At 36.6% G+C, this 27,578-nt stretch overlaps 1 protein-coding gene across 2 annotated transcripts in view; it reads right to left on the reverse strand.

The window, feature by feature from the left end:
• Nucleotides 1-27,578, reverse strand: part of ERBB4 (erb-b2 receptor tyrosine kinase 4) — a 1,302,405-nt gene that overhangs the window by 403,343 nt on the left and 871,484 nt on the right. For both annotated transcript variants that reach the window (XM_069578247.1, XM_069578248.1), the window contains exon 4: nucleotides 9,754-9,888. In XM_069578247.1, coding sequence (XP_069434348.1) covers nucleotides 9,754-9,888 — 135 coding nt within the window. The remainder of the gene's footprint in view (nucleotides 1-9,753; nucleotides 9,889-27,578) is intronic.

The following is a 27,578-nucleotide window of genomic DNA, read 5'->3' on the forward strand; positions in this document are numbered from 1 at the left end:
TTTTAATTCTTATATTGCTTACATAATTTATTTTTAACCATTTATAATTTGTTTATTTATTTATTTTTTAACTTTACAATATTATATTGGTTTTGCCATACATCAACATGAATCCACTGCAGGTGTACACGTGTTCCCCATCCTGAACCCCCCTCCCACTCTCTCTGGGTCATTCCAGTGCACCAGCCCCAAGCATCCTGTATTTAACATAAGAAATCACTCAAATTTTGACATGTATTAATTCATTTCTTCCTCATAATAAACCCTTCCTCACAATAACCCATAATAACCCTAGGAAGTTGATAATATAAGCTCCTAGCCAAGAACCTATATGTGATATTTCAAGCATGGCCACAAATAGCTACAAAATCTTTACCTGGCTAACCTCACAGAGAGCAGCCCTCCACAGCAAAGATGGTACACATCAATGTGTTGAAGTCTCTACAGGGAGTGCAGTCGAGGAGAACTCACAGCTCCCTGACCAGCCATTAGCATATTGATAGTGCATCTGGAGGCCTCCATATCAAATACCTTCCTTGGATGCCTTTGATGAAATGTCTTTAGAGGGGTGGGGGTACTTTAAGACACTTTTTCTCCATTCTGTTTCCTGGTGAAAAATGACACAATGGACTTCACGTTTCCTCCAGTGTAGCTTCTTGCTTATACTATTGCCATAAGTGATTAAAAGTGTGAGTATTATCTTCTTATTGGTTCTTTATTTTAACTGACCACCATGAAGTCTTGCAGCTCAGCTCAGTTCTTGACACTCTCCTTTTATAGCTGTGGAAATTGAGATGTTAAAAGCACAAGTGACTTGCCCAAGGTCACATAACTATTAATATTAAGAGGCAAGTTAGATTTCAAACTAACTACTTAGATTTCAAGCAAACCTGTTTGGCTAATAAATCCATTCTCTTAACTATACATCTTCTTAGAACATACTGTCATCTATTTTTTCATATTTACACCCTGATTTACTGGCATTTGCTTAATTTTTAGTGAGTGACTAATTTCCAGCATTTTGACATTATTGAGTGTCATTACAGAGTTCCAAATAAGTGAAACATCATTCACTATATGGTTTTTTCACTGAAAAGGGTAGTTTATTTAATATGACCTATTGATACAGCTATTCAATAATGTTAGAATATTATCAGTCTTGCTAGGGATCTGTATGAGAAAGAAGACTCATTTCTTCTTTATTCTGCTCAAGTTTAGATTGAGATTTCTCAAGTATTTTGAAAAATACCATTTGGTTATAATTATTCTGAAATAACATATTTTTAAATAATATTAAACTTCAGACAGTTCAAACCTTTTCCTCAATGTTTCAGTTATAGACAAACATTATGTCAATAAATGGCCCGGTTGCTCTTGAAAACATTGTACTTTTCTGCTTTAAGAATTAGTATTGTACTCATACCCAAAAGCATAATTAAGAAATATCTTGCAAAATATAATTTAGTAATCAAATATTATTAAATTCTTTGTCAAAAATGTGATTTGTACATATTCATAATTATTACACAAATCAGTGTCTCTAAACACTAAAGGAAACATACACAGATATTTTATCTTACAATTGTTATAAATATAATAACACATAGAAATAGAACATAAATATAATTAATAGAAATAGTGTAACTTATAATTATATAAATATAAATTAAACTAAGCATATAGATGCATATTGGCATACTCATCTGAAAAATACCTGAAATGTATAAGCCACCTGTCTGTTGACTATGATTTATTTTTCAGATCTATTCTCTTTAATATAAATGATGGATGGAAGAAAATATAATTTGAATCCATCTGATTTTCCTATTTATGACCTGATCTATTTCACTTATTTATTTATTCAGTACATATCTGTTATCCATCTATTATATGCTAGAATAGAGGAAAAAATGATGAAGTGGGCATTCTATACAAGGACTTTTTATTTTAGAGTGAGGCAGCATGCCAGCATTCAGCACTGGTCGTTATAGGGTTACACAGAAAACATTACCTAATCTAGACAGTAGAAGAGAATACTTCTTAGAAGAGAGAACAACTGACAAGTGTCTGAATGTATGAACAAAATTTTGTCTGGGAAACAGAAATGGAAGAGCAATACAGACAAAAGAATTGAAAGAACTCATTCCATAAAGGCAGAAAATAAGTAGGAATCTGCTGAAAAGTCCAAGCCTTTGAATTTGTTCAGATTTGACCCTGCCTAACACTTGCAGTGATGGTTTTTAGACAAGGTCATGATTAGATTTCCATTAAACTGAGCCCTTGCGGGCATTTTGTCCGGTGGAGTTGTCAGGACTAAAGGCAAGCAGAGTACCTAAATACGGGGGCACTTCACCAAGGATCCTTGGACCCCCTAAAAGTTCTGTGGATAGAATTTAGGAGGTTTTCAAACTTGATGGGAGAAGTGTTACATTAGTTTGGGGTCTTACATTTAGATCTTTATTTCATGTTGATATATAGTGTAAGATAAAAATTTAACTTCAATTTTGTGCTTGTGGCTATCTGGTTCTGTCAACACATCTGCTGAAGAGACTTTCCTTTTTAAAATAATATTTATGCCAATCACCACTTCAAACCACACTGAATATTAATTCCACTGTTCAAATACTTTATGTAATATAATTAAAACGCATATTACTATATCATAGATTTAAGTATGCTGACTGGTGTGTTTTAACATAATTTTTTTCATTGTAATACTTTATAAATTTATTAATATGCATACTGATGTACATTATAAAATATTTATTTTGTGCCTATTCATTTAAATATTATCAGAAAGTGACTATAGATTTCATCAGACTGCTACAAGGTCATGGACTCAAAAAAATATTAAGAATTTGGAGATTGTTCCAATAACTCAGGCAATAGATGAAATCCTGAACTAGAGCAATGGTAACTTAAAAGTATGTATAATAAAGGAACAGGCAAATTCAGTATCATTTAGTGATTAAATAAATGCCAAGAAACAAAGATAAGGTGAAATCAACTAAATTCTGAACTTGGGTGATTTGATTGGTTGGTGGTGTGTAGTTCTGGGACTCAAAGTGGAAGTTAAATTTAACACGACAAGAACTGCCAATAATCAACCATGGCAAGAAGATAAATGAAGCGACTGACTCAGGATAAAGCCATAGTAAGTTCAGTCCAGTTCAGTCTCTCAGCGTGTCCGACTCTTTGCGACCGCATATACTGCAGCATGCCAGGCCTCCTTGTCCATCACCAACTCCAGGAGTTCACTCAAACTCATGTCCATCACGTCAGTGATGCCTTCCAACTATCTCATCCTATGTTGTCCCCTTCTCCTCCCACCTTGACACTTTTGCAGCATCAGGGTCTTTTCCAATGAGTCAGTTCTTCACATCAGGTGGCCAAAGTACTGGGGCTTCGGCTTCAGCATCAGTCCTTCCAATGAATACTCAGGATTGATTTTCTCCAGGATTGACTGGTTGGATTTCCTTGCAGTCCAAGGGACTCTCAAGAGTCTTCTCCAACACCACAGTTCAAAAGCATCAGTTCTTTGGTGCTCAACTTTCTTTATAGTCCAACTCTTACATCTATATAGCTTTGACTAGACAGACCTTTTTTGGTTAGGTAATGTCTCTGCTTTTTAATATGTTGTCTAGGTTGCTGCTGCTGCTGCTGAGTCGCTTCGGTCGTGTCCGACTCTGTGCGACCCCATAGACGGCAGCCCACCAGGCTCCCCGTCCCTGGGATTCTCCAGGCAAGAACACTGGAGTGAGTTGCCATTTCCTTCTCCAATGCATGAAAGTGAAAAGTGAAAGTGAAGTTGCTCAGTCGTGTCCGACTCTTCACGACCCAGTGGACTGCAGCCTACTGGGCTCCTCCGCCCATTGGATTTTCAAGGCAAGAGTACTGGAGTGGGGTGCCATCACCTTCTCCAGTTGTCTAGGTTAGTCATAGCTTTTCTTCCAAGGCGAAAATGTCTTTTAATTCCATGGCTGCAGTCACCATCTGCAGTGATTTTGGAGCCTAAAAAAATAAGGTCTGTCACTGCTTCCATTGTTTCCCCATCTATTTGCCATTGAGTGATGGGACCAGATGCCATAATCGTAGTTTTGTGAATGTTGAGTTTTAAGCCAAAATTTTCACTCTCCTCTTTCACTTTCATCAGGAGGCTCTTTAGTTCTTCTTAACTTTAAGGCTCTTTAGTTCTTTTTCACTTTCGGTCATAAAACTGGTGTCATCTGCTTATTTGAGGTTTTTGATATTTCCCCCAGCAGTATTGATTCCTGCTTGTGCTTCTTCCAGCCCAGCGTGTCACATGATATATTCTTCATATAAGTTAAATAAACATGGTGACAACATACAGCCTTAACATACTCCTTTCCCCATTTGAAACCAGTGTGTTGTTCCATGTCCAGTTCTAACTGTTGCTTCTTGATCTGCATATAAATTTCTCAGAAGGCAGGTCAGGTGGTCTGGTATTCCAATCTCTTAAACAATTTTCCACAGTTTGTTGTGATGCACAGCGTCAAAGGCTTTGGTACAGTCAATAAAGCAGAAAGAGATGTTTTTCTGGAACTCTCTTCCTTTTCAATGATCCAACGGATTTTGGTAATTTGATCTCTTGTTCCTCTGCCTTTTCTATAAACAGCTTGAACATCTGGAAGTTCACGGTTCACGTATAGTTGAAGTCTGGCTTGGAGAATTTTGAGCATTACTTTGCTAGCATGTGAGATGTGCACAGGTGTGTGGTAGTTTGAACATTCTTTGGCATTGCCTTTCTTTGGGATTGGAATGAAAACTGACCTTTTCCAGTCCTGTGGCCACTGCTGAGTTTTCCAAATTTGCTGGCATACTGAGTGCAACATTTTCACAGCATCATCTTTTAGGATTTGAAAAAGCTCAACTGGAATTCCATCACCTCCACTAGCTTTGTTTGTAGTGATCCTTCCATAGGCCCACTTGACTTAGACCAGCTATTGATTACTATCAGCTATGGTGTCATATACTATGTATACCGTGTTAGAAAATAGAACATTATGTAAAAAGTAATGTCATAAAGCTGCTGCTGCTGCTGCTACTAAGTCACTCCAGTCATGTCTGACTCTGTGTGACTGCACAGATGGCAGCCCACTAGGCTTCTCGATCCCTGGGATTCTCCAGGCAAGAACGTTGGAGTGGGTTGCCATTTCCTTCTCCAATGCATGAAAGTGAAAACTGAAAGTGAAGTTGCTTAGTCGTGTCCAACTCTTAGGGACCCCACGGACTGCAGCCCACCTGGCTCCTCCATCCATGGGATTTTCCAGGCAAGAGTACTGGAGTGGGGTGCCATTGCCTTCTCCGATGTCATTAAGCAATTTGTGGTTAATCTGTAAAGAATCATTGTTGTGAATCTACTCTGTATTTACAGTTTTATACCAGCAATTATTTGCACTCAAAAGCAAACACAGCTAATGTTGCTTGGTTATAGGCAGCAATATTAAAATTTTCCCTCAAAAGAATAACAAAAAGAGATGCTGTCTATGAAAGTGCTGAAAATCCCTCAGACCTTACTGCTCTACATCCTATAAGGCTGGTGATGACAATACCTTTTCCTTCTGTCTTGGGCTTCATCCTTGTTTGATCTTACTCATGCATTAGAGGCCAGTACCTAAAAAGCTCAAATTCAGTAGGCCTTTCCTCTTATCCAAACATTATGATTTTTCCCTTTCATATAAATCATACTATAATATGGGCAGACTGAAAACCGAAGCCATCACTTGCTTTGTTAGTATAAACAGATTTAATTTCCATTCACATGTAATTTTACAAGGTATGCAACTTGAACACTATTGAACAAAGATAATATATAAATTTCTGCTCAAAGGTGACAAGCAAATTATGTTACTTTAGTTTTTTTCTAAAAATTTTAGCCATTTATTAGAAACACAGCTGTCAGTTTAGATCAAATATACTCATATTTCCCTGTTATATTATTAGGATCATCAAGAAATTTAATTGTCCCTTACAGTTTGATTTCCTACAAAAGTGTTATAACACAATTAGTACTATTGCAAATAATTATTGAACTGTGTGAAAATACTTATGATTTCATATGACATACATATAATAATAGATGAGAGATACAAAATTCAAGTTAACACTTGATAAAGATTCTGCTCTCATACAACTGCCAGTAATAATAAATGTGGGGACAATATAGTCTGCTTTATGAAAGTGAAACAGAATCCTGGCAGAATAATTTCCAAAGGTTTTAATGATAGCTCAAATATTACTTGCTTGTCATTTAATCATATTAAATACTCTGAATCTAATAAATTATCTGTGATAGACACACTAAACACTTTAAGAATGGGAAATCATTTGGTTTGTTAGGCTAATGACTAAAATCAGAATGTAATGAAATTCTTCTGCATGAAATCTATATTTCTCCACTCTTTTTATAGTGTTTAGAATTGTCATAAGGTATTACCATGCAGGTTTTGTGGGTAAACGAAGGCTTAGAGATTCTAAAATGTTCACGGGTTTCTATTTTTTAACTAAAAATTACACTAACTAGGAAAGTACATTTTTGTCCTATTACCATTTTCTCAGTGATATAACAGTCACAAAGAGTTGAAGCAGCAGTTCTACACCAGCCTTAGTTTATAGACAAAAGGCTACAGGCTTAGCCCTTAGAAATATGGTAACATGATTGAGATTGAGCAAAAGGGATTCAGTGAAGAAAATGAGAATTTGTAAAGGAGGAGTATGAGTCTAAAAAGAGCTTCAGTTCAGTTCAGTTCAATCGTTCAGTCATGTCCAACTCTTTGCGACCCCATGAATGCAGCATGCGAGGCCTCCCTGTCCATCACCAACTCCCAGAGTTCACTCAGACTCAACATCCATCGAGTCAGTGATGCCATCCAGCCATCTCATCCTCTGTTGTCCCCTTCTCCTCCTGCCCCCAATCCCTCCCAGCATCAGAGTCTTTTCCAATGAGTCAACTCTTTGCATGAGGTGGCCAAAGTACTGGAGTTTCAGCTTTAGCATCATTCCTTCCAAAGAAATCCCAGCGCTCATCTCCTTCAGAATGGACTGGTTGGATCTCCTTGCAGTCCAAGGGACTCTCAAGAGTCTTCTCCAACATCTCAGTTCAAAAGCATCAGTTCTTTGGTGCTCAGCTTTCTTCACAGTCCAACTCTCACATCCATACATGACCATTGGAAAAAACATAGCCTTGACTAGACAGAACTTTGTTGGCAAAGTAATGTCTCTGCTTTTGAATATGCTATCTAGGTTGGTCATAACTTTTCTTCCAAGGAGTAATGTCTTTTAATCTTATGGCTGTAATCACCATCTGCACTGATTTGGGAGCCCCCCAAAAGAAAGTCTGACACTGTTTCCACTGTTTCCCCATCTATTTCCCATGAAGTGATGGGACCGGATGCCATGATCTTCGTTTTCTGAATGTTGAGCTTTAAACCAACTTTTTCCCTCTCCTCTTTTTTCACTTTCATCAAGAGGCTTTTTAGTTCCTCTTCACTCTCTGCCATAAGGGTGGTGTCATCTGCATATCTGAGGTTATTGATATTTCTCCCGCCAATCTTGATTCCAGCTTGCGCTTCTTCCAGCCCAGCATTTCTCATGATGTACTCTGCATAGAAGTTAAATAAGCAGGATGACAATATACAGCCTTGATGTACCCCTTTTCCTATTTGGAACCAGTCTGTTGTTCCATGTTCAGTTCTAACTGTTGCTTCCTGACCTGCATACAGATTTCTCAAGATGCAGGTCAGGTGGTCTGGTATTCCCATCTCTTTCAGAATTTTCCAGTTTACTGTGATCCACACAGTCAAAGGCTTTGGTATAGTCAATAAGGCAGAAATAGATGTTTTTCTGGAACTCTCTTGTTTTTTTTTGATGATCCAGTGCATGTTGGCAATTTGATCTCTGGTTCCTCTGCCTTTTCTAAAACCAGCTTGAACATCTGGAATTTCTCGGTTCACGTATTGCTGAAGCCTGGCTTGGAGAATTTTGAGCATTACTTTACCAGCGTGTGAGACGAGTGAAACTGTGCATTAGTTTGAGCATTCTTTGGCATTGCCTTTCTTTGGAATTAGAATGAAAACTGACCTTTTCCAGTCCTGTGGCCACTGCTGAGTTTTCCAAATTTGCTGGCATATTGAGTACAGCAGTTTCATAGCATCATCTTTTAGGATTTGAAATAGCTCAACTGGATTTCCATCACCTCCACTAGCTTTGTTCGTAGTGATGCTTTCTAAGGCCCACTTGACTTCACAATCCAGGATGTCTGGCTCTAGGTGAGTGATCACACCGTTGTGATTATCTTGGTCTTCAACATCTTTTTTTGTACAGTTCTTCTGTACAGTTCTGTGTTCTTGCCACCTCTTCTTTATATCTTCTGCTTCTGTTAGGTCCATACCATTTCTGTCCTTTATTGAGCCCATCTTTGCATGAACTGTTCCCTTGGTATCCATAATTTTCTTGAAGAGATCTCTAGTCTTTCCCATTCTGTTCTTTTCCTCTATTTCTTTGCATTGATCACTGAAGAAGGCTTTCTTATCTTTTCTTGCTATTCTTTGGAACTCTGCATTCAGATGCTTATATCTTTCCTTTTCTCCTTTGTTTTTTGCTTCTCTTCTTTTCACAGCTATTTGTAAGGCCTCCCCAGACAGCCATTTTGCTTTTTTGCATTTCTTTTCCATGGGCATGGTCTTGATTCCTGTCTCCTGTACAATGTCACGATCCTCCGTCCATAGTTCATCAGGCACTCTATCTATCAGATCTAGGCCCTTAAGTCTATTTCTCACTTCCACTGTATAATCATAAGGGATTTGATTTAGGTCATACCTGAATGGTCTAGGGGTTTTCCCTACTTTTTTCAATTTAAGTCTGAATTTGGTAATAAGGAGTTTATGATCTGAGCCACAGTCAGCTCCTGGTCTTGTTTTTGTTGACTGTATTGAGCTTCTCCATCTTTGGCTGTAAAAAAATATAACTGATCTGATTTTGGTGTTGACCATCTGGTGATGTCCATGTGTAGAGTCGTCTTGTATTGTTGGAAGAGGGTATTTGCTAAGACCGGCACATTTTCTTTGCAAATTCTATTAGTATTTGCCCTGTTTTATTCCGTATTCCAAGGCCAAATTTGCCTGTTACTCCCGGTGTTTCTTTACTTCTTACTTTTGCATTCCAGTGTCCTGTAAAGAAAAGGACATCTTTTTGGGGTGTTAGTTCTAAAAGGTCTTGTAGATCTTAATAGAACCATTTAACTTCAGCTTCTTCAGCGTTACTGGTTGGGGCATAGACTTGGATTACTGTGATAATGAATGGTTTGCCTTGGAAACGAACAGAGATCATTCTGTCATTTTTGAGATTGCATCCAAGTACTGCAATTCGGACTCTTTCGTTGACTATGATGGCTACTCCATTTCTTCTAAGGGATTCATCTGTCCTCAGTAGTAGATATAATGGTCATCTGAGTTAAATTCACCCATTCCAGTCCATGTTAGTTCGCTGATTCCTACCTAGAATGTCGACATTCACTCTTGCCATCTCCTGTTTGACCACTTCCAATTTGCCTTGATTCATGGACCTGACATTTTAGGTTCCTATGCAATATTGCTCTTAAGCTTGTTCTGTTATATAGAATGGGATGCAGTCAAAATTCAAATATTAGTTATGACATGATACACATAAGCCATTTTTGTGAAAACAATAGGTAGAAGAATCTTTTGAGACATTAAAAAGGATAATGCTACTCACATCCCGAGCTACCATTTGTTGACACCAGGGTCAGGTTGGAAGGCCATGGATTCCGAACAATATCTTGCCAATGAATAGTGTCTGTATAACAGAGAAATTTGTTCTGGTCTACATAGACGCCGCCATTTAGGATTTCTGTATTAAAACAAACAAACATAGATTTGCTGTCAACTTTTTTGATGATGAAAGGTAGTCAATCAAACTAATTTACTCTTAAGCTATCTTCAGGGTTAAATTAGTTACTTTGTTAATAGTCAAGATTTCTTATAAAATACCTTTTTCCTGAGTCATATAGATTGCAGAAATTTGAAAACATTGAACAATACAAAGAAAAATTAAAACTCATAATTCAAACACTCAGAGAGAAACACTCTTCACTGTTTGGAACAGATTCTATCAGTCTCATTTCTGTTTTATTTCCTCTCAAATTGGAATAATATTGTGTATATATTTCATAACCTGATAATTTTGTTAATACTAAATGGTTAATAATCAAAGGCAATTAAATATTATTCTGTGTTATTTCTAAGGAGAATATGATACTCCAGGGTGTAACTTAATATTTATTTAACCAATCACTCCTTGTTGGTAATTTAACTTGTTATCTCTGATTAGCTCTTTAAATTATTTTTCCCTATAAATAACATTCACAGATTGTGAATATTTTTAAGGCTTTCTGCATATTGCCAAATTTCCCTTAAAAATATTGTTTCAGTCAATGTGACATTGACTGGAGTCAGTTAGGTAAGTAATCAGCACAAAATGGAAGGTAAATGTAATGCTTTAATCACAAAAGTATTCTTTATTCATCTCAAATTCAGTCAATAGAACTGCCAATTATTCTTTAAGAACAACACAAAGCAAGATATCATAGATATTCTCCGGTTCATTGCAACAGGGCATGACTGTGATACAATGCACCAAAACCAATGTTTACTTGATTCTTATTTTATGACACTGGCCTTAATCAGCTAACTTGTTCCCTCTGAACAGTGGCTGATTATATACATAGATTCTTGTACAGATAGCTTTACATTATCCAGACAAAAAGGTAGAAAATACTATTCTTATCATTTTGAGAAATTGATTAGAAATACATATAGCATCTTCCTACTCAATATATACTACATTTTTTCTTCCTGTCTAATACAAAAACAAGAGAAATCATATAACAGTCCATAAAGCAGTCAGATACAAAAAACCAAAATTCAATTAACAGTGATTTATATAGATAAGTGATTATTTTTTTTTCATATGATAAGAAACTTAGCAGAGGCAGTTGTGAATATTAGTTTAGCTATTCTGCAGTACCCACCACCTACTATGTATGTTGGCTTTGTTCATTCCAGGCATAAGATGACTGCTGCATCTAAAGACGTTTGAATTCAAGGCAAGATGAAGACAAAAGAATGAACAGGTGGCTTTTGATTTGAAACGGGATGTTTACCCAAGGATTAATCTGCATTTTATTGGCCAGAACAATATCCTAGGCTGAGCGAGAAATTCTTAAGGTGGACATATTGTTATGCAAACAAAACCTAAAATGTGCAGGGGTGTTAGCAAGGAAGGTGAGGGATGGGATATCAGGACATCAACCAACTCTGTCTCCTCTACTGGCCTTAAGAAAATCATGTCTCCTGTGCAGTGAGTGCTTAGTCTCTCAATTGTGTTGGACCCTTTGTGACCCAGTGACCAGGGTCCCCTGTCCATGGGATTTTTCAAGCAAGAATACTGGAGTGAGTTGCCGCTTCCTTCTCCAGGGGAGCTTCCTGACCTAGGGATCGAACCCTTGTCTCTTGTGTCTCCTGTACTGAAGGTGGATAATTTATCTCCTGAGCCATCAGGGAAGCCCTCTCCTGTGCAGTATTCCAAGCAAAACCTTTAAAGGAAGTGAAGACTGTCTGAGTGAAATGAAAGTCACTTAGACGTGTCTGACTCTTTGAGACACCATGGACTATACAGTCCATGGAATTCTCCAGGGCAGAATACTGGAGTAGGTAGCCTTTCCCTTCTCCAGGGCATTTTCCCAACCCAGGTCTCTCACATTGCAGGTGGATTTTTTAGCAGCTGAGCCACAGAGAAGCCCAAGAATACTGAAGAGGGTAGCCTATCCTTTCTCCAGGGGATCTTCCTGACCAGGAATTGAACCGTCTCCTGCAATTGAATTGTCTCCTGCACTGCAGGTGGATTCTTTACCAACTGAGCTATGAGGGAAGCCGAGTCCCCTTAAATGAAAAAGGAGCATAAAAGAATGAAAGGAACATGTAACATCATAAAAAAAAAGTACTTGTGGAAGTAAGATTGGAGGTCACATATAAAGTGCATTACTATATAGCATGTATAGAATCCTCCAGATTAATTTTGACATTGTAGGACTTTCCACATTTAAAATCAATCCCATTTCCATTATTAATTCTATCACTGACTATTGGATCCATTTTCTCAAATGGGAGGGGGAAAAAAAAAAAAGAAACAAAGAAATTAGATCATCTTTCTACTTCTACAACCCAGTTCATTATTTTTCATGACCTAACCATACAATCTTCATCAAAGCAAGAAGGGAGATGTAAGAGGTAAGAAAGATTGTGAAAATGGATTTCTGCATTAATGTTTGGCATTAAGCTTCTATCTAAGAAATGTGAGGATTTCATACTAATAGCTTTCTCATGAGACATTAGGTGATGCTCTTCTGCACTAGGAATAATTCTTCATTAGGTGACAAAGAAAGGAGATTTTGACTGCTATCCAGGAAACAAAGGTTATTTTTCAGTCTAGATTTGGAAAAGTTCTGCTTTAAAAAAATGTGAATAGAAAATGTAATAGCTCAAACATTGTAGAAAGAGTATATTTTTCAGGAGTCACATTTTAATTTAAATAGTTCATACTGAAGGAACACAGCATCCATCTACAACTTCCTATCTAAAAATATTCAAAAGAATCAGATTATATTATGCTGAATAATAATTGCATCAAATCCCTTTCTTCAACAAAATTAATCTCCTACCAATGTTGACATTTATTTCTTAGAAATACTCTGTTCAAGAGCTTGACTTATACATGGAAAAGGATTTGAAAAAGAGGCAATAAAAATTCAAGTATAATCTCACATGTTCAAATTTTAAATTGAGACTATAATCATGATCAATCTGGATGATATTTTTATCATTCTGAATTAAAAACTCAGCATCTGCTAGCAATTCTGGTCAGCAGGATTTATAATATTTTAGTACTTAAATAGATAGTTTATTCATGCATGTGTATATTTTCCCTGAAAATAGTCTTTTTTTTTCCTTTATGTTTGGCTTAGACCATAATCTGCCTTTGAATGCCATAATTTCACAATCAAAAAGTGTATATTTTATTGAAATTTATAGAAGAGTTTTTGTGTACCCTTCATCTTATATTTTGATAAACTTGATTACCTAAATATGCATCAGGAAATAATGTCAAATTGCATTTACTCATTATATCATTTATATTTATTTCATAACTTTATACAGTGTTAGTGTTAGAATATTAATTAATATGTTCTGTGTAGATATATTCAGTTAGATTTATTGCTGGACTAAGAAAATTCTAGGAAAGGTATTAACCTGCAAGAAAGTTGCTAAAAGACACAGATTATTAATCTGACAAAAGGGATAGCTAATGTCTCTACCTTCATTGACCATGAAAGAAAGTGAAAGTGAAGTCGCTCAGTCCTGTCTGACTGTTTGTGACCCAATAACTGTAGCCTACCAGGCTCCTATGTCCATGGGATTTTCCAGGCAAGAATACTGGAGTGGGTTGACATTTCCTTCTCCAGGAGATCTTCCCCACCTATGGATTGAACCTGGGTCTCCTGCATTGCAGGCAGACACTTTACTGTCTGAGCCACTAGGAAAGGCCATAAAGTTATTGACCATAAAAGCTTTTCTAAAATTATCTGTTTAGATTAGAAAAAGGGGCAAAGATTAGAAAAAGAGAAAATCTTGTTAAGATATTTATCTAGGATGATACCAGAAAAATGTCTGGCTATACCTTTGCTAACAGCTTGTGTCAACTTTGTTGTACCAAGAGTTTCTATTCCACTAGCAGCATGAAATTGTGATTAATAATTATATGTTAAAATCATGTAACAAGACAATTTCAAAGGATCTAGGCAAATGAGGCACAGATTTAGATGAAATTCAAACAAAGATGCCTGAAAGTATGGAAGGATTCAAAAAATATTGAATAACTAAATGAGTTCAAGTTGCACTAATCTCATTCCATTTAACGTCACTTTCCTTGCAGGAAATACATCAGAGTAAATAAAGACAGACACAAATAGATTCTTGGTCACTGAAACAATTAGTAGGAAAAACATCTGCTATCTATTGTCTTATCATATTATATAAAAATATTTCCAGCAAGTTCACAGAACAAAACTGTCTTGTATAAAAATGCCATTGATGCTTTTGAACTGTGGTGTTGGAGAAGACTCTTGAGAGTCCCTTGGACTGCTAGGAGATCCAACCAGTCCATCCTAAACGAAATCAGTCCTGGGTGTTCATTGAAAAGACTGATGTTGAAGCTGAAACTCCAATACTGTGGCCACCTGATGCGAAGAGTTGACTCATTTGAAAAGACCCTGAGGCTGGGAAAAATTGAGGGCAGGAGGAGAAGGGGATGACAGAGGATTAGATGGTTGTGTGGCATCACCAACTCAATGGACACAAGTTTGGCTAGGCTCAGGGAGTTGGTGATAGACAGGGAGGCCTGGCGTGCTGTAGTTCATGGGGTCATAAAGAGTCAGACACAACTGAGCGACTGAACTGAACTGAAATACAATAAGATATATTAAATACAAATTTCTATGAAAAAAGTATAGTTTCATTATTTAAACAACTCCACTAAACACTTAAATATGTTTGTGTCTCAAACACTTCCTACTAGATTAATATGTGCAAGTCAAGTAAAAAAAATAGCTTTTTTGGGTACTTAGTAAATTGTAAACTGCACTCCTCTCCAATGTGTTAAATTTAACATACATAGCACATGATTTATACCTGAAGTATTGAGACTAAACTCCATGAAGGCAGGGGATATTTTTCAGTGCTGTACCTATTATGTCAAATTTGAAACAACAGTTAATCAATGAACATTTGTTAAATTGAACTGAAAAAAATTCCCCTGACATTTGTTACCGACATTGAGCAGTTTATTTCTGGTATAGCTCATAATTTTAAATTATATTCTGACCAAATCAAAGTAAGAATGGAAGTTATCTTTTTTCAATAGGCACTCTTTAGGAGAACAGAAAAGTTATACCCATTTGAATGCAGAGTTCCAAAGAATAGCAAGGAGAGATAAGAAAGCCTTCCTCAGTGATCAGTGCAAAGATATAGAGGAAAACAAGAATGGGAAAGACTAGAGATGTCTTCAAGAAAATTAGAGATAGCAAGGGAACATTTCATGCAAAGATGGGCATAATAAAAGACAGAAATGATATGGACTTAACAGAAGCAGAAGATATTAAGAAGAGGTGGCAAGAATACAGAACTATACAAAAAAAAATCTTCATGACCCAGATAATCACAATGGTTTGATAACTCTCCTAGAGCCAGACAGCCTGGAATGTGAAGTTAAGTGGGCCTTAGGAAGCATCGTATGAATAAAGCTAGTAGAGGTGATGGAATTCTAGTTGAGCTATTTCAAATACTGAAAGATGATGCTGTGAAAGTGCTGCACTCAATATACCAGCAAATTTGGAAAACTGAGAAGGAAATGGCAACCCACTCTAGTACTCTTGCCTGGAAAATCCCATGGACAGAGGAGCGTGGTGGGCTACAGTCCAGGGGGTCGCAAAGAGTCAGACACAACTGAGTGACTTCACTTCACTTCAGCAGTGGCCACAGGACTAGAAAAGCTCAGTTTTCATTCCAATCCCAAAGAAAGGCAATGTCAAAGAATGGTCAAACTACTGCACAATTGCATTCATCTCACATGCTAGCAGTGTCATGCTCAAAACTCTCCAAGCCAGGCTTCAACAATACATGAACTGTGAACTTCCAGATGTTCAACCTGATTTTAGGAAAGGCAGAGGAACCAGAGATCAAATTGCCAACATCTGATGGATCATCGAAAAAGCAAGAGAGTTCCAGAAAAACATCTATATCTGCTTTATTGACTATGCCAAAGCCTTTAACTGTGTGTATCACAACAAACTGTGGAAAATTCTGAAAGAGATGGGAATACCAGACCACCTGACCTGCCTCTTAAGAAATCCGTATGCAGGTCAGGAAACAACAGTTAGAACTGGACATGGAACAACAGACTGGCTCAAATAGGAAAAGGAGTACATCTGGGCTGTATATTGTCACCCTGCTTATTTAACTTCTATGCAGAGTACATCATGAGAAACGCTGGACTGGAAGAACCACAAGCTGGAATCAAGATTGCCAGGAGAAATATCAATCACCTCAGATATGCAGTTGACAACACCCTGATGGCAGAAAGCGGAGAGGAACTAAAGAACCTCTTGATGAAAGTGAAAGAGGAGAGTGAAAAGTTGGCTTAAAGCTCAACATTCAGGAAACTAAGATCATGGCATCCGGTCCCATCACTTCATGGGAAATAGATGGGCAAACAGTGGAAACACTGTCAGACTTTATTTTGGGGGGCTCTAAAATCAGTGCAGATGGTGACTGCAGCCATGAAATTAAAAGACACTTACTCCTTGGAAGGAAAGTTTTGACCAACCTAGACAGCATATTAAAAAGCAGATACCTTACTTTGCCAACAGAAGTCCATCTAGTCAAGGCTATGGTTTTTCCAATGGTCATGTATGGATGTGAGAGTCGGACTATAAAGAAAGCTGAGCGCCAAAGAATTGATGCTTTTGAACTGCGGTGTTAGACTCTGACTCGTGAGAGTCCCTTGGACTGCAAGGAGATTCAAACAATTCATCCAAAAGGAAATAGCAACCCACTCCAATACTCTTGCTTGGAAACTTCCATAGAGAGAGGAGCCTGGTGGGCTGCAGTCCATGGGGTCGCTGAGGGTCGGACACGGCTGAGCGACTTCACTTTCAGTTTTCACTTTCATCTATCGCAGAAGGAAATGGCAACCCACTCCAGTATTCTTGCCTGGGGAATCCCAGGGACAGAGGAGCCTGGTGGGTTGCTATCTATGGAGTCGCACAGAATTGGACATGACTGAAACGACTTAGCAGCAGCAGCATAAATTTACCTCACACTGTTACATCAATCACTTTTTATAAAGGTGTAAAGTGACAATATGACATCCTAGAGAAGGCATAAAATACTTTTGTCTCAGCATTCCATTCCATAAAGATTGTACATTTGACCATTTAGTTCCCTCAATTCTCATTTGCTTGAGTCTAATGAAGAAGGGAATGTTTGTGTTATTTAAATAAGTTCTTTTGTACTTTTCATTTCTTTTCAAATGCTAGTTATTATACTGAACTTGGGGGATGAGTGACCATTAGCAGAATCATTGACATTTTGCAAATATATTCTCTCAAAAGAAAATGTGATAAAATACTGAATCCTGGCATTTGTTCTCCTGCCCTGTATGGAACAGCCTAATTGTGATGTAGCATCCCTGCTGAAAATACAGATTAATATGACCTTCCTCAGTTTAAGAAGTTGACAAAATTGCTTTGACCTCATCAGCCACAATTCATAAACAAGATTGAATGTCTTTCTCTTTTTAGAAAGTAAAGATTATAACTTTAAGTGCAGTTAGCCATATTCCACTTTGGTCTATATGATTGGTATCAATAGTACACATTTCCTTTTACTCACAAAGCTATCAAACACAAGCAAGGATGAAATACTAAACCTCAATCCTTGATTGTATATCTAAATGTCTTTTTTTGCATGGGTGCATTTACAAGTCAATCTTAGAATTAAAATGATAATAAAAATAAAGATTGCACTTGTCTAATTGAGAACCTCTGAATAATGCATATATCAGACTTTCATTGCCTATCCAAGCCAAAGGTCATAATGAAGAAGTCAAAACCCAAAGTGGAAAAAGTCCATCTTCAAGATGAAGCTACAGGAAGCAGTTACTGGATTTCCTCAGACATAAAGCAATGTATCTTTTTCACTGTCATCACCTTAAGCCATGAAAGTCTGTTGGCAGATAATGATACAAAAGTAATATAGCTCACATCATCCACCTGTGATACTTAATACATCATCTCTGGAATGGACCTGGTCCAGAGATTTCTGTATCTTTCCCAAACCCAGACCTTTCAGCTAGGAGCACAATGAATTGCTGCTACCCCACTGGGTCAGCCCTCAAGGTTCATTATTAATAAGCTGAGACTCTAAAGGCTAATGAGAACCGGGTGCTTGAGGAGACAATGGCTCATTCATCATCAATCAAGCTTTGAAGTTTTTATACAGATGATTTAAGGAGAGTTGAAGTGTGCAAAATTGAAATGTCACATTTGTATTGGGAGTGGGGAGAGGGTGATAATGTAAATGAGTGATGTAACCTTCTATATTTCAGCTCGATGATCAGAGTCAAAAGCTCATGATGCAGATACCAAACGTTCGGAAGAAACAGTGGGCAGTTTTTTTGAACAGAGCAAGGCAATTTCAAGAAGAAGTGATTAGAACATTCACTACAAGTCAGCTTAAGATAAAAAATTAGAGCAAAAATAATCTTTATTTCAATTGAACAGAGCTCAGTAATTCTCCCTACAATGTTCCAATGTATTAATACACATTTCAGGATCCAATGTTTTAGCTTAAATCCAATCAATATTTTTTAGCTTGAGTCCTAGCCCTGCTGAGAAGTCTACCGTGACCATTTAGTTTTTAGAGAAGTGTCTCTAACTCTTATGACACTGATTATCTGGATAACTCATCTAACAAAGCAAATGCTACTTCACCTTCTTTGTTCTTTTGTGTACTTTTCTTTAGCATAATATAGGTCTCTGGAGGATAAGAACCACAACATACATCTTTCTGGGGCCCTGGTACCAAAGTGTCAAGCACATACTAGAAATTCAAATACTTTTGAAGATTATAATAATACTGATATCTTCAGAACATGACTAACATTTATAAGAAGTTGTTAGTTGCTTAAATAATAACACAGTAGTGATATCTTCTCCTTATGCACTAGATGATATTTTCACTATCTATATACAATATAAATAAAATTTTTTGATCTTAATATATCAATTATTTCTATTCATTAAGGAGGTAGTAATCCACTTAGACATTCCTAGTCTCTGGAAAGTTTTAAAATAAATTTTGTATTGTAATTGGCCTTATATTCCAAACATAGAATCTCCTTCTCAAATTGTTCTCTCATTTTATTCTATAATTCTATGTATGTTGTCAACATGTTTAATATTTTTTGTAATGATTTCTCCCAAACTTATACTTCCCCGGTATTTCCATATTTCCATTATAATCAAAGTAACAAGCTGTAAAACTCAAAACTTGAGATTTATAATTAATTTTTCATGTCAATATTTAATCTGTCATGACACCCTAAATAAAATCCTCATAATGTTTATTTTAATTTATCCTATTACTTTTATATTCCCTGCTACTTCTTATTTTAGACTCTATTATCTCATAGAAGATTCAACATTTTGCTCCTAATCCAACCTCTCCACAAATTCATCTTATATGTCACAGTTATAATATATTGAATATTATAGGTAGATGGAAAGGTATAAAGATGATAGATATAGGTAGGTACGTAGGTAGGTACAGAGATAGATTAATATTTCTCTATTAGGGCTTTGAGTATAAAACAATAATACTCAATCTAGTTAGTTGGATAAAACTAACTTCAAAATCTAGTTCTTTGTTTACTAGATATTTGACCTTGTATACATTTGTGAGAATCAGTTTGTTCAGCACTATAATGGGAATATTGTACTCATAGGCTCTGCCACACAATTATGGATTACATTACAGTTTATATTTAGTAATTATTCAAACAGCTGTTTATTGATTATATGGTCTCTTAATGAGGATCTTTGCAGACTGCCACAAGACAGTTATATTTTTGTCTTGTTGGTTTGAATTCAGTCATGGAGCCACAGCTGGCCATGAAACATAAGGAACTACAGTTTTTATACTGAACAGTCATATTACTAGCTAAAGCTAAATACTGTTTAACAGTTAGACAGTTATAATGGACTTGGGACACAATAAGCAGTCTCTGCCACTGACTCAGAAGAAATCTCTTGGCATTTTGTACATACGTACAAAACCTAAATCCTGTGGCTTGAACAGTGCAAAATTTTTTCCCCAAATTTCTATTGAAGTACAATATACATACAGAAGGGCTTCCCAGGTTGCGCAAGTGGTAAAGAACACACCTGCCAATGCAGGAGACATAAGAGACGTGGCTTCGGTCCCTGGGTCAGGAAGATCTTCTGGAGGAGGGCATGGAAACCCACTCCAGTACTCATGCCTAGAAAATCCCATAGATAGGGGAGCCTGGCAGGCCACAGTCCACAGCTTCGCAGAGCTGGACACAGCTGAAGGGCTTAACAATCACACACACATACATACAAAGATGTGCATCTTTCATATGCAAAATATTTTTTCAAACTGAACACACATGTACCCAGTACTCAGATCAAAAACCAGAACATTCCAGCACAACAGAAGCCTTCCTCATGCTTTCACTCCCTATTGAAACCTCTATCCTAACTTTGAGCAAGATCACTTTCATGTATTTTTGTACTTTATACATAAATGGAATAATATTACATGCATTCTTCTTGTCTGGCTCCCTTTTGCTCAACATCATGCTTGTGAAATTCACCCGTACTGTTCATTTGCATTGTTCTATGGTGTTGCATGTTTTGTTTATCTAACTCTACATGGACATCTAGGTCGTGTATTTTCCACATTTGAACTATTACTTCTGGTGCTACTAGAACATCCTAGGCTATGCCTTTTCGTGACAATATGTACACGTTTATGTTGTAGACACACATAGAAGTGAAATTCCTGGGCCTCAGTGACAATTGTCCAAAGTGTTTTGGCCAATTTATATTCCCATTGGTAGAGCATGAGAGGTCTACTTGCTTTTTAACCTTGTCAACCTGTGTTTTTTAAAATTTTTTGTAGCCATTCTGGTTCGTGGAATGTGGTATCATTTTAATATGTACCTCCCCAATGATTAATAAAGTTTAGTCTCTAGCATACTATTTTTGAAGTGTAATTTTTAAGGCAAGAGGTTTATTTCCATTTACCTGAAAACAGATATTCCTATGTGTGAAACATTTACAAATCACTGGGGTAAAACTGATTTCTTTTTGAGGTTATTAGTAAACAACTGAGTGATTAATGTACCAGATGTTACCCTCCTAACTTTTTAATTTCCTGTAGGGGGGTCTGACTCAATGTTTTGGAAATGGCATTTCATAATATTTTAGAAAAATGCATTAAAACTATACCAAAATTATAACAATAAACAGAAAAGTACGGCTTTGAGAAGTTGAATAAAAAAATTCATATTAGTGAATGAACAGTGAAAGTGAAAGTCGCTATCATGTTCAACTCTTTGTGACCCCATGGACTGTAGCCCATCAGGCTCCTCTGTCCATGGAATTCTCCAGGCCAGAATACTGGACCCAAGAGCCATTCCCTTCTCCAGGGGATCTTCCCAACTCAGGGATCAAACCCAGGTCTCTTGCATTGCAGGCAGATTCTTTACCAGCTGAGCCATCATATCTACCTAATAAAAGAGAGATGAACATAATCAAAGGTATATAAAGAGAAAGAATGAAAAATTTGCTATCTTCTTCTTATTAAAACAGAATACCCCATGGCATAAATATCAAACATTTTTATTCCCCTATCCACTGGAAAGCCTTCATTACAGACAATGATCTTCTTAAGTAACTGTTCCAAGTTTCCAGAAAATGTAACTGCTTCAGCGAAACAAATCAGTAGAGTTCATTGCTTTCATTACCAATAAGGGGGATAGTCATATTAGTGTCTGAAAATAATTTGTCCCTCTTATTTACAGGCTTTAATACCATAAGCCTGGGATATACTACAAGGTCACTTTCAAATATCTCACCTACAGTATTAGTTTATATAGTTTTAATAACTTCTCACAATGTGTGATTTCTTCACTATTTCTTTAGAGTTTTTCAGAAAAGTATGCTTTTTCTTGATGATAATAAAAAATAATATTGCTATATATGTTTGTTGCTGGCAAGCTAAGACTTGCAATAAAAAATCAAGCAAAAGAAAGCAGAATGATTTAATCTTGTAGAATGATTATAATACAATCACAAGCATCACCATTTTAAGAGGCTATATAAGGCTAGTAAAAAAATAACAAATGCATGGATTGGGGGCCTGAGTGTCTCTGCTAAAATGTCTATAACATTAAATTGATGCCAAAAATAATAAATAATAAATTACAAAATAAAGAAATCATAAAATATGAGTGCAAATAATCAGATTCTAGAAGACTTACAAAAGCCACAGATAAGTCTACAATGACTATTTCCTTTAAGTACAGTTTTAATCCAAAGACAATTATAAAAGAATAATTGAATAGGACTAGTTATCATTTTGCAAAGCAGAGGTTTCAAAACCTGAAATAACAGGTATCATGGAAAAACGGAGAGAGGAATAGTTATGAAGTAAGATTGGTTTGCATAAAGCTTTAAATTATTATACATTTTTTTTGTTTGAGTCACTAAATCATGGTCAAAGGCACAAATCTTAAGTTCAATGTTTTTAAAATATACGTGTGTTTGGTGTTTCTGTATCTGTCTCCATGCAGTCACCACCCAGACAAAAATAAAGAATATTTCTGTTCCTCCAGAAAGTCATGCATGCTGGCTCCTTCTCAATCAAGCATTCCCAAATCCACTGTTCTGTCTGTCACCACATATTGGTTTTGCCCGTATGTGACGTGTGTGTGTGTGTGTGTGTGTGTGTGTGTGTGTGTGTGTTTTAGTCACTCAGTCGTGTCTGACTCTTTGTGACCCCCATGGACTTAAGCTCACCAGACTCCTATGTCCATGGAATTCTCTAGGCAAGAATACTGGATGTGCCATTCCCTTCTCCAGAGGATTCTCCTGACCCAGGGATCAAAACCAGGTCTCCCACATTGCAGGCAGATTCTTTACCATCTGAGTCACCAGGGAAGCTCTTTGCCAGTATAAATGGAACAGCACAGTATGTATTATTTTCCCTTGCCTTTTACTTAAAATATTTTTCCCTGTCATTTATAAGCTCTGTCACTCAGGGCCAATTTTATTTTATTCATTTTCTTAAAATTTTATTGGACTATCGTTGATTTACAATGTTGTGTTAGTTTCAGGTATACAGCAAAGTGAATCAGTTATACATACACATATATCTATTCTTTTTCTATATTCTTTTCTCATATAGACCAGTACAGAATATTAAACTTACTGTGCTATACAGTAGGTTATTTAGTTAGCTATTTTATATACAATAGTGTGTATATGTTGATCCCAATCTCCCAATTTATCCCTCTATATTTGCTCAGACTTTTTAAAAGTTAAAGTTACATTCTTAAAATATGTGAAGAAAAAGCTCATAAAATTTCTTTGAGTATATTTAATGAATAACTATATCCTATGGATCCTAGTAACACTGCTGATAATTTTCATATTGTGATTTCTGATGTCATAAAAGACAGCTCCACTATACAATGCTATAGCTCTGTAACTTATATTGTCATATCTTCTAAATTAAGATACGCTGCTAAGTCACTTCAGTCGTGTCCGACTATGTGTGAACCCATAGACAGCAGCCCACCAGGCTCCCCCATCCCTGGGATTCTCCAGGCAGGAACACTGGAGTGGGTTGCCATTTCTTTCTCCGATGCATGAAAGTGAAAAGTGAAAGTGAAGTCGCTCAGTCGTGTCCGACTCTTAGTGACCCCATGGACTGCAGCCCACCAGGCTCCTCTGTCCATTGGATGTTCGAGGCAAAAGTACTGGAGTGGGGTGCCATAGAATTAAGATATACTTTTATCTTAAAATGCTTCTACCATAAAATGCTTCCAGGGTTAATAAGTAATGGTTTAAAATGTATCGTGGGTATTTGGCTGCTCTCGGAGACTGAACATGAAGAAATGACCCAAGTGCCAAAGTGCATAATATGTCAGATGGTTCAGGGAACTAGAGAGCTGACATTCAAGAAGGGAACACTACTGGAATATAAAATGGTGCACAGGCTTCATTCCTGTGGGTAACCATGACTCCCCCCATAGATGACCTGTGAGATGTTGGTTATGTTAGCTATCCTCCCCAAGTCTCGGTTCCCTTATCCAGAAAATGAGGATATGGATATTAATGATGCCTCCCTCACAGGGAAATTATACGGAGAAAATGAGTTAATCCATGTAAATGCTCATCACAGTGTCTGTTAGGTGACATTCAGTCAATGCATTATTGTTATTACTATGAAGGGGAAGGTAAGGAAAGTTCTCTGGCAAGCTGATTGCTTCTGTCTTGCTTGATCATTATCTCTGCTCCCTTTCATGAATGTACTTTTGAGGCAGGGTTCTTAGACCAAGTTATATGTGGGTAGCGTTTGCTCATTTTCAACAATTACTTTCAGCTTGAGTTTCAGATGCGGGAGCATAGTATAGGTTCTGGAAACTCATTAAATTAATTAAGATGCTAAATCCAGAATTTTCTTTTTGGTTATGATTCCTGTAGCCCCAAAACATAACAAATGAAACACAGAATGATAAATCAAGGTGCCAACTGCCTCATACAGAGACAGGGATCAAACCAGGATCCAAAGGCCCACCAGGTTCCAAAGCCCATTGTTAATCACCTCACTCTAGCAGCTCTTGGTAATGCTGCCACTGTTTGAATTTATTTCTAATCCAATATTTCTCTCAAGTCTTACAGAAGTCCTATGAGTTAGTTAATACTAATCTAATTTTATAGATAAGAATAGTTTAGAGAGTTCAGTATTCTAGAGAACTATGATTCCAGTTCATTCTGCCTGCTGAGTTGGGGTCCTGCTTTTAAACTTTATTCTATACTCCTTCCATAACAGGAAGAAAAGACTGAGAAATTTAAAGGGAGGGAGGAGGCGGTGAGTTTAAGCAGAGATAAAGCACAACTTTAGCTTGTGTAATCTAAGTATAATTAAGAAGTCACAGTAATTTCCCTGAAGTCTTTTTGAAAATACTTTATTGAGTTGAAAGGTAAAATTATGCTTTTAAGGTATCTTTTCTGCATGAAAAACTGTGTATTTTAAAAACATCCTGGCTCTGTAGATGGTTGGACTACATCCCAATCTCATCATTGGAGGTGCCTTCCTTTTGCCTCTGTTGAAAGTAGACACATAGGAAAAGGCAGCACAATAAAATTTCAAGATTTCAGCCTACTTAAGTAAAAACACTGAATTAAAGAAAAGAAAGGTGATGTTATTATGTTCAAGTACTCTGGAAACTATATATGCTTAGTTTTGGGGTGAAGGTGAAGGTGAAGTCGCTCAGTCGTGTCCGACTCTTTGCGACCCCGTGGACTGTAGCCTACTAGGCTTCTCCATCCATGGGATTCTCCAGGCAAGAATACTGGAGTGGGTTACCATTTCCTTCTCCAGAGGATCTTCCCAACCCAGGGACTGAACCCGGGTCTCCCGCATTGCAGGCAGATGCTTTAACCTCTGAGCCACCAGGGAAGCCCCTTAGTTTTGGGGAGCTACATTTTAATAGAGTAAAATGACTTTTAATTACCTTATCCAAATCATAGTGAGAATAAAATCTCTCTCTATGTTCTTTGCAATTGGATTTTTAAAGATATGGAAATGGGTAATTTAGATGTATAGGGCATTTGGTTCTCCTAACCAAGTCTGCATTCTCTGTATATTATTTTTTCCTTAAGTGCTGTTAAGCAGTTAATACAAAGAGTACAAAAGAGCAAAGCATTCAAATTAGTAAAATGAAATCAGTGAGAATTTAAGTTTAAATTCTAATCATTTTAATGGCTCATATGAAGGAAAAAGAATTCAAAAATTAAAACATGGTAAAATGTAGATTTATCAAGGTATCTTCTTTGTAGGCAATAGTACTGACTTGAATTGTATGCAACTCAATATTGTAAGATGACTGAAATATTTTCTTGGGGTATACATTTAAAAAAATTATCCTCCCTTCTTTATTATAACAATATATTCAGTTTTAGATATGTGTATAAGATAACTTGTTTTATTTTAATAGTGGAAAAAGAGGTAGGTGATTTTAATTGGAAGTTGGGGAAATTTTATTTACATTAAGTTCATAAACATATTGAGAAACCAGAGAAGTATATACTATACATAGATGAATTTTATTCTACCTCTAACAAAAGGATGCATTAAATTTCAAAGACTTCATTATCTTCCAAATATGAAGTCCTTCACTAAAATTTTCTCACATGTAAAGTAGAACTACATAGAAAATTAATCTCCTGTGATAATCTCTATTTTAAACTACCAAGCTTCCGATACAAGAGGAAGAAAGCGGGTAAAAAAGGCAAGAAAAACAAAAAGGAGACTACCTAGATCAGTACAAAAATCTGGACTCCCAGTGGAGATGTTAGCAGGAGAACCACTCGTGGCTTCGGTTCTACTTTACCATTGTTACATATACATCTTTCCTTATAATTAAACAACAACATAAAAATATTATTTACTCAAAAATGATCATATTTTGAGAATTGTTCTCAGTAATTTTCTAAGTGGTCATCTATTCTCATTTTACATTAAGGCTCAGAACAATTAGAAGGCAACATCTGGCAAGTATTGCTCCTAACTAGATGCTAAACATAATTATTTTAAAAGTGTATTTGTGTTGAGATCAGAAATAAAAAAGAACAACATCTTCATGCCTCAAAATAATTTTCAAAACTAAAAAAAATTTTAAATGTTCCTTTTGTAATCATTTAATATTCTCTTTTCTCTGAAGCTCCAAGAGTTATAATCTAAAGTGAAACTGAAGGGAGCTTCATCTCTGATGTGCACCTAGCTATTTCCGTGCTTCAAAGCCTACAGAACCATCTGCTTGTTGGCAGGTGTAATTAATTAGCTAAGTGGAAGAGACGCTCCCTTTTAGAGTGAATAGGAGGAGAGGAGGGAGAAGCCTGTGAAAACCCAATCCTGGGCAGGCCAATCGGCTGGGTGCCTCTGGGCAAATTTCCGATGCTGAAAACTCATTGAATTTAATGGTTCTTAATTTCACAAGATTTCTAATTACAGCTAGGATAATAAGACGTGATCCAAAAGTTGAAAAAAATAAAAAAATGTTCCTTGGCACATTTTCAAGGAAAATCCTTCCACACAATGTAGACATGCTAAAGTGTAGAAGTTTATTTACTTATACATTTTATCCACTAATTCACTCAACTTTGCTAATCAGCAGTTTTGAATATATTTGGCTAACAGGTGGTGAATGCATGTTTATAATAGGAAAATGTATCAAGTTAATTTTTTTTTAATCCCAACCAACATTTCTTTTCAGAAATACTTAAAGAGAAGTCAATCCAAAAAGTAGTGCATTGTGACTCATTTGATAAATTAAAAAATGACTGTATTCTAAGAAAATGAAAGAACAAAAGATGATAAAAACCAAAACCATAAATTTCCTATAGATTTATCTAAATAGCCTACATTAACTTTTTGTTGGGCTTCTCTGGTGGCTCAGACAGTAAAGAATCTGCCAATAATGCAGGAGACCCAGGTTCAATCCCTGGGTCAGGATGATCCCCTGGAGAAGGGAATGGCAACGAACTCCAGTATTCTTGCCTGAAAAAAATCCCATGGCAGAGGAGCCTGTCCGGCTACAGTCCATGGGGTCAC

Source organism: Ovis canadensis, chromosome 2 (assembly GCF_042477335.2).
Source record: "Ovis canadensis isolate MfBH-ARS-UI-01 breed Bighorn chromosome 2, ARS-UI_OviCan_v2, whole genome shotgun sequence".
In the NCBI taxonomy this organism is placed as follows: domain Eukaryota; kingdom Metazoa; phylum Chordata; class Mammalia; order Artiodactyla; family Bovidae; genus Ovis; species Ovis canadensis.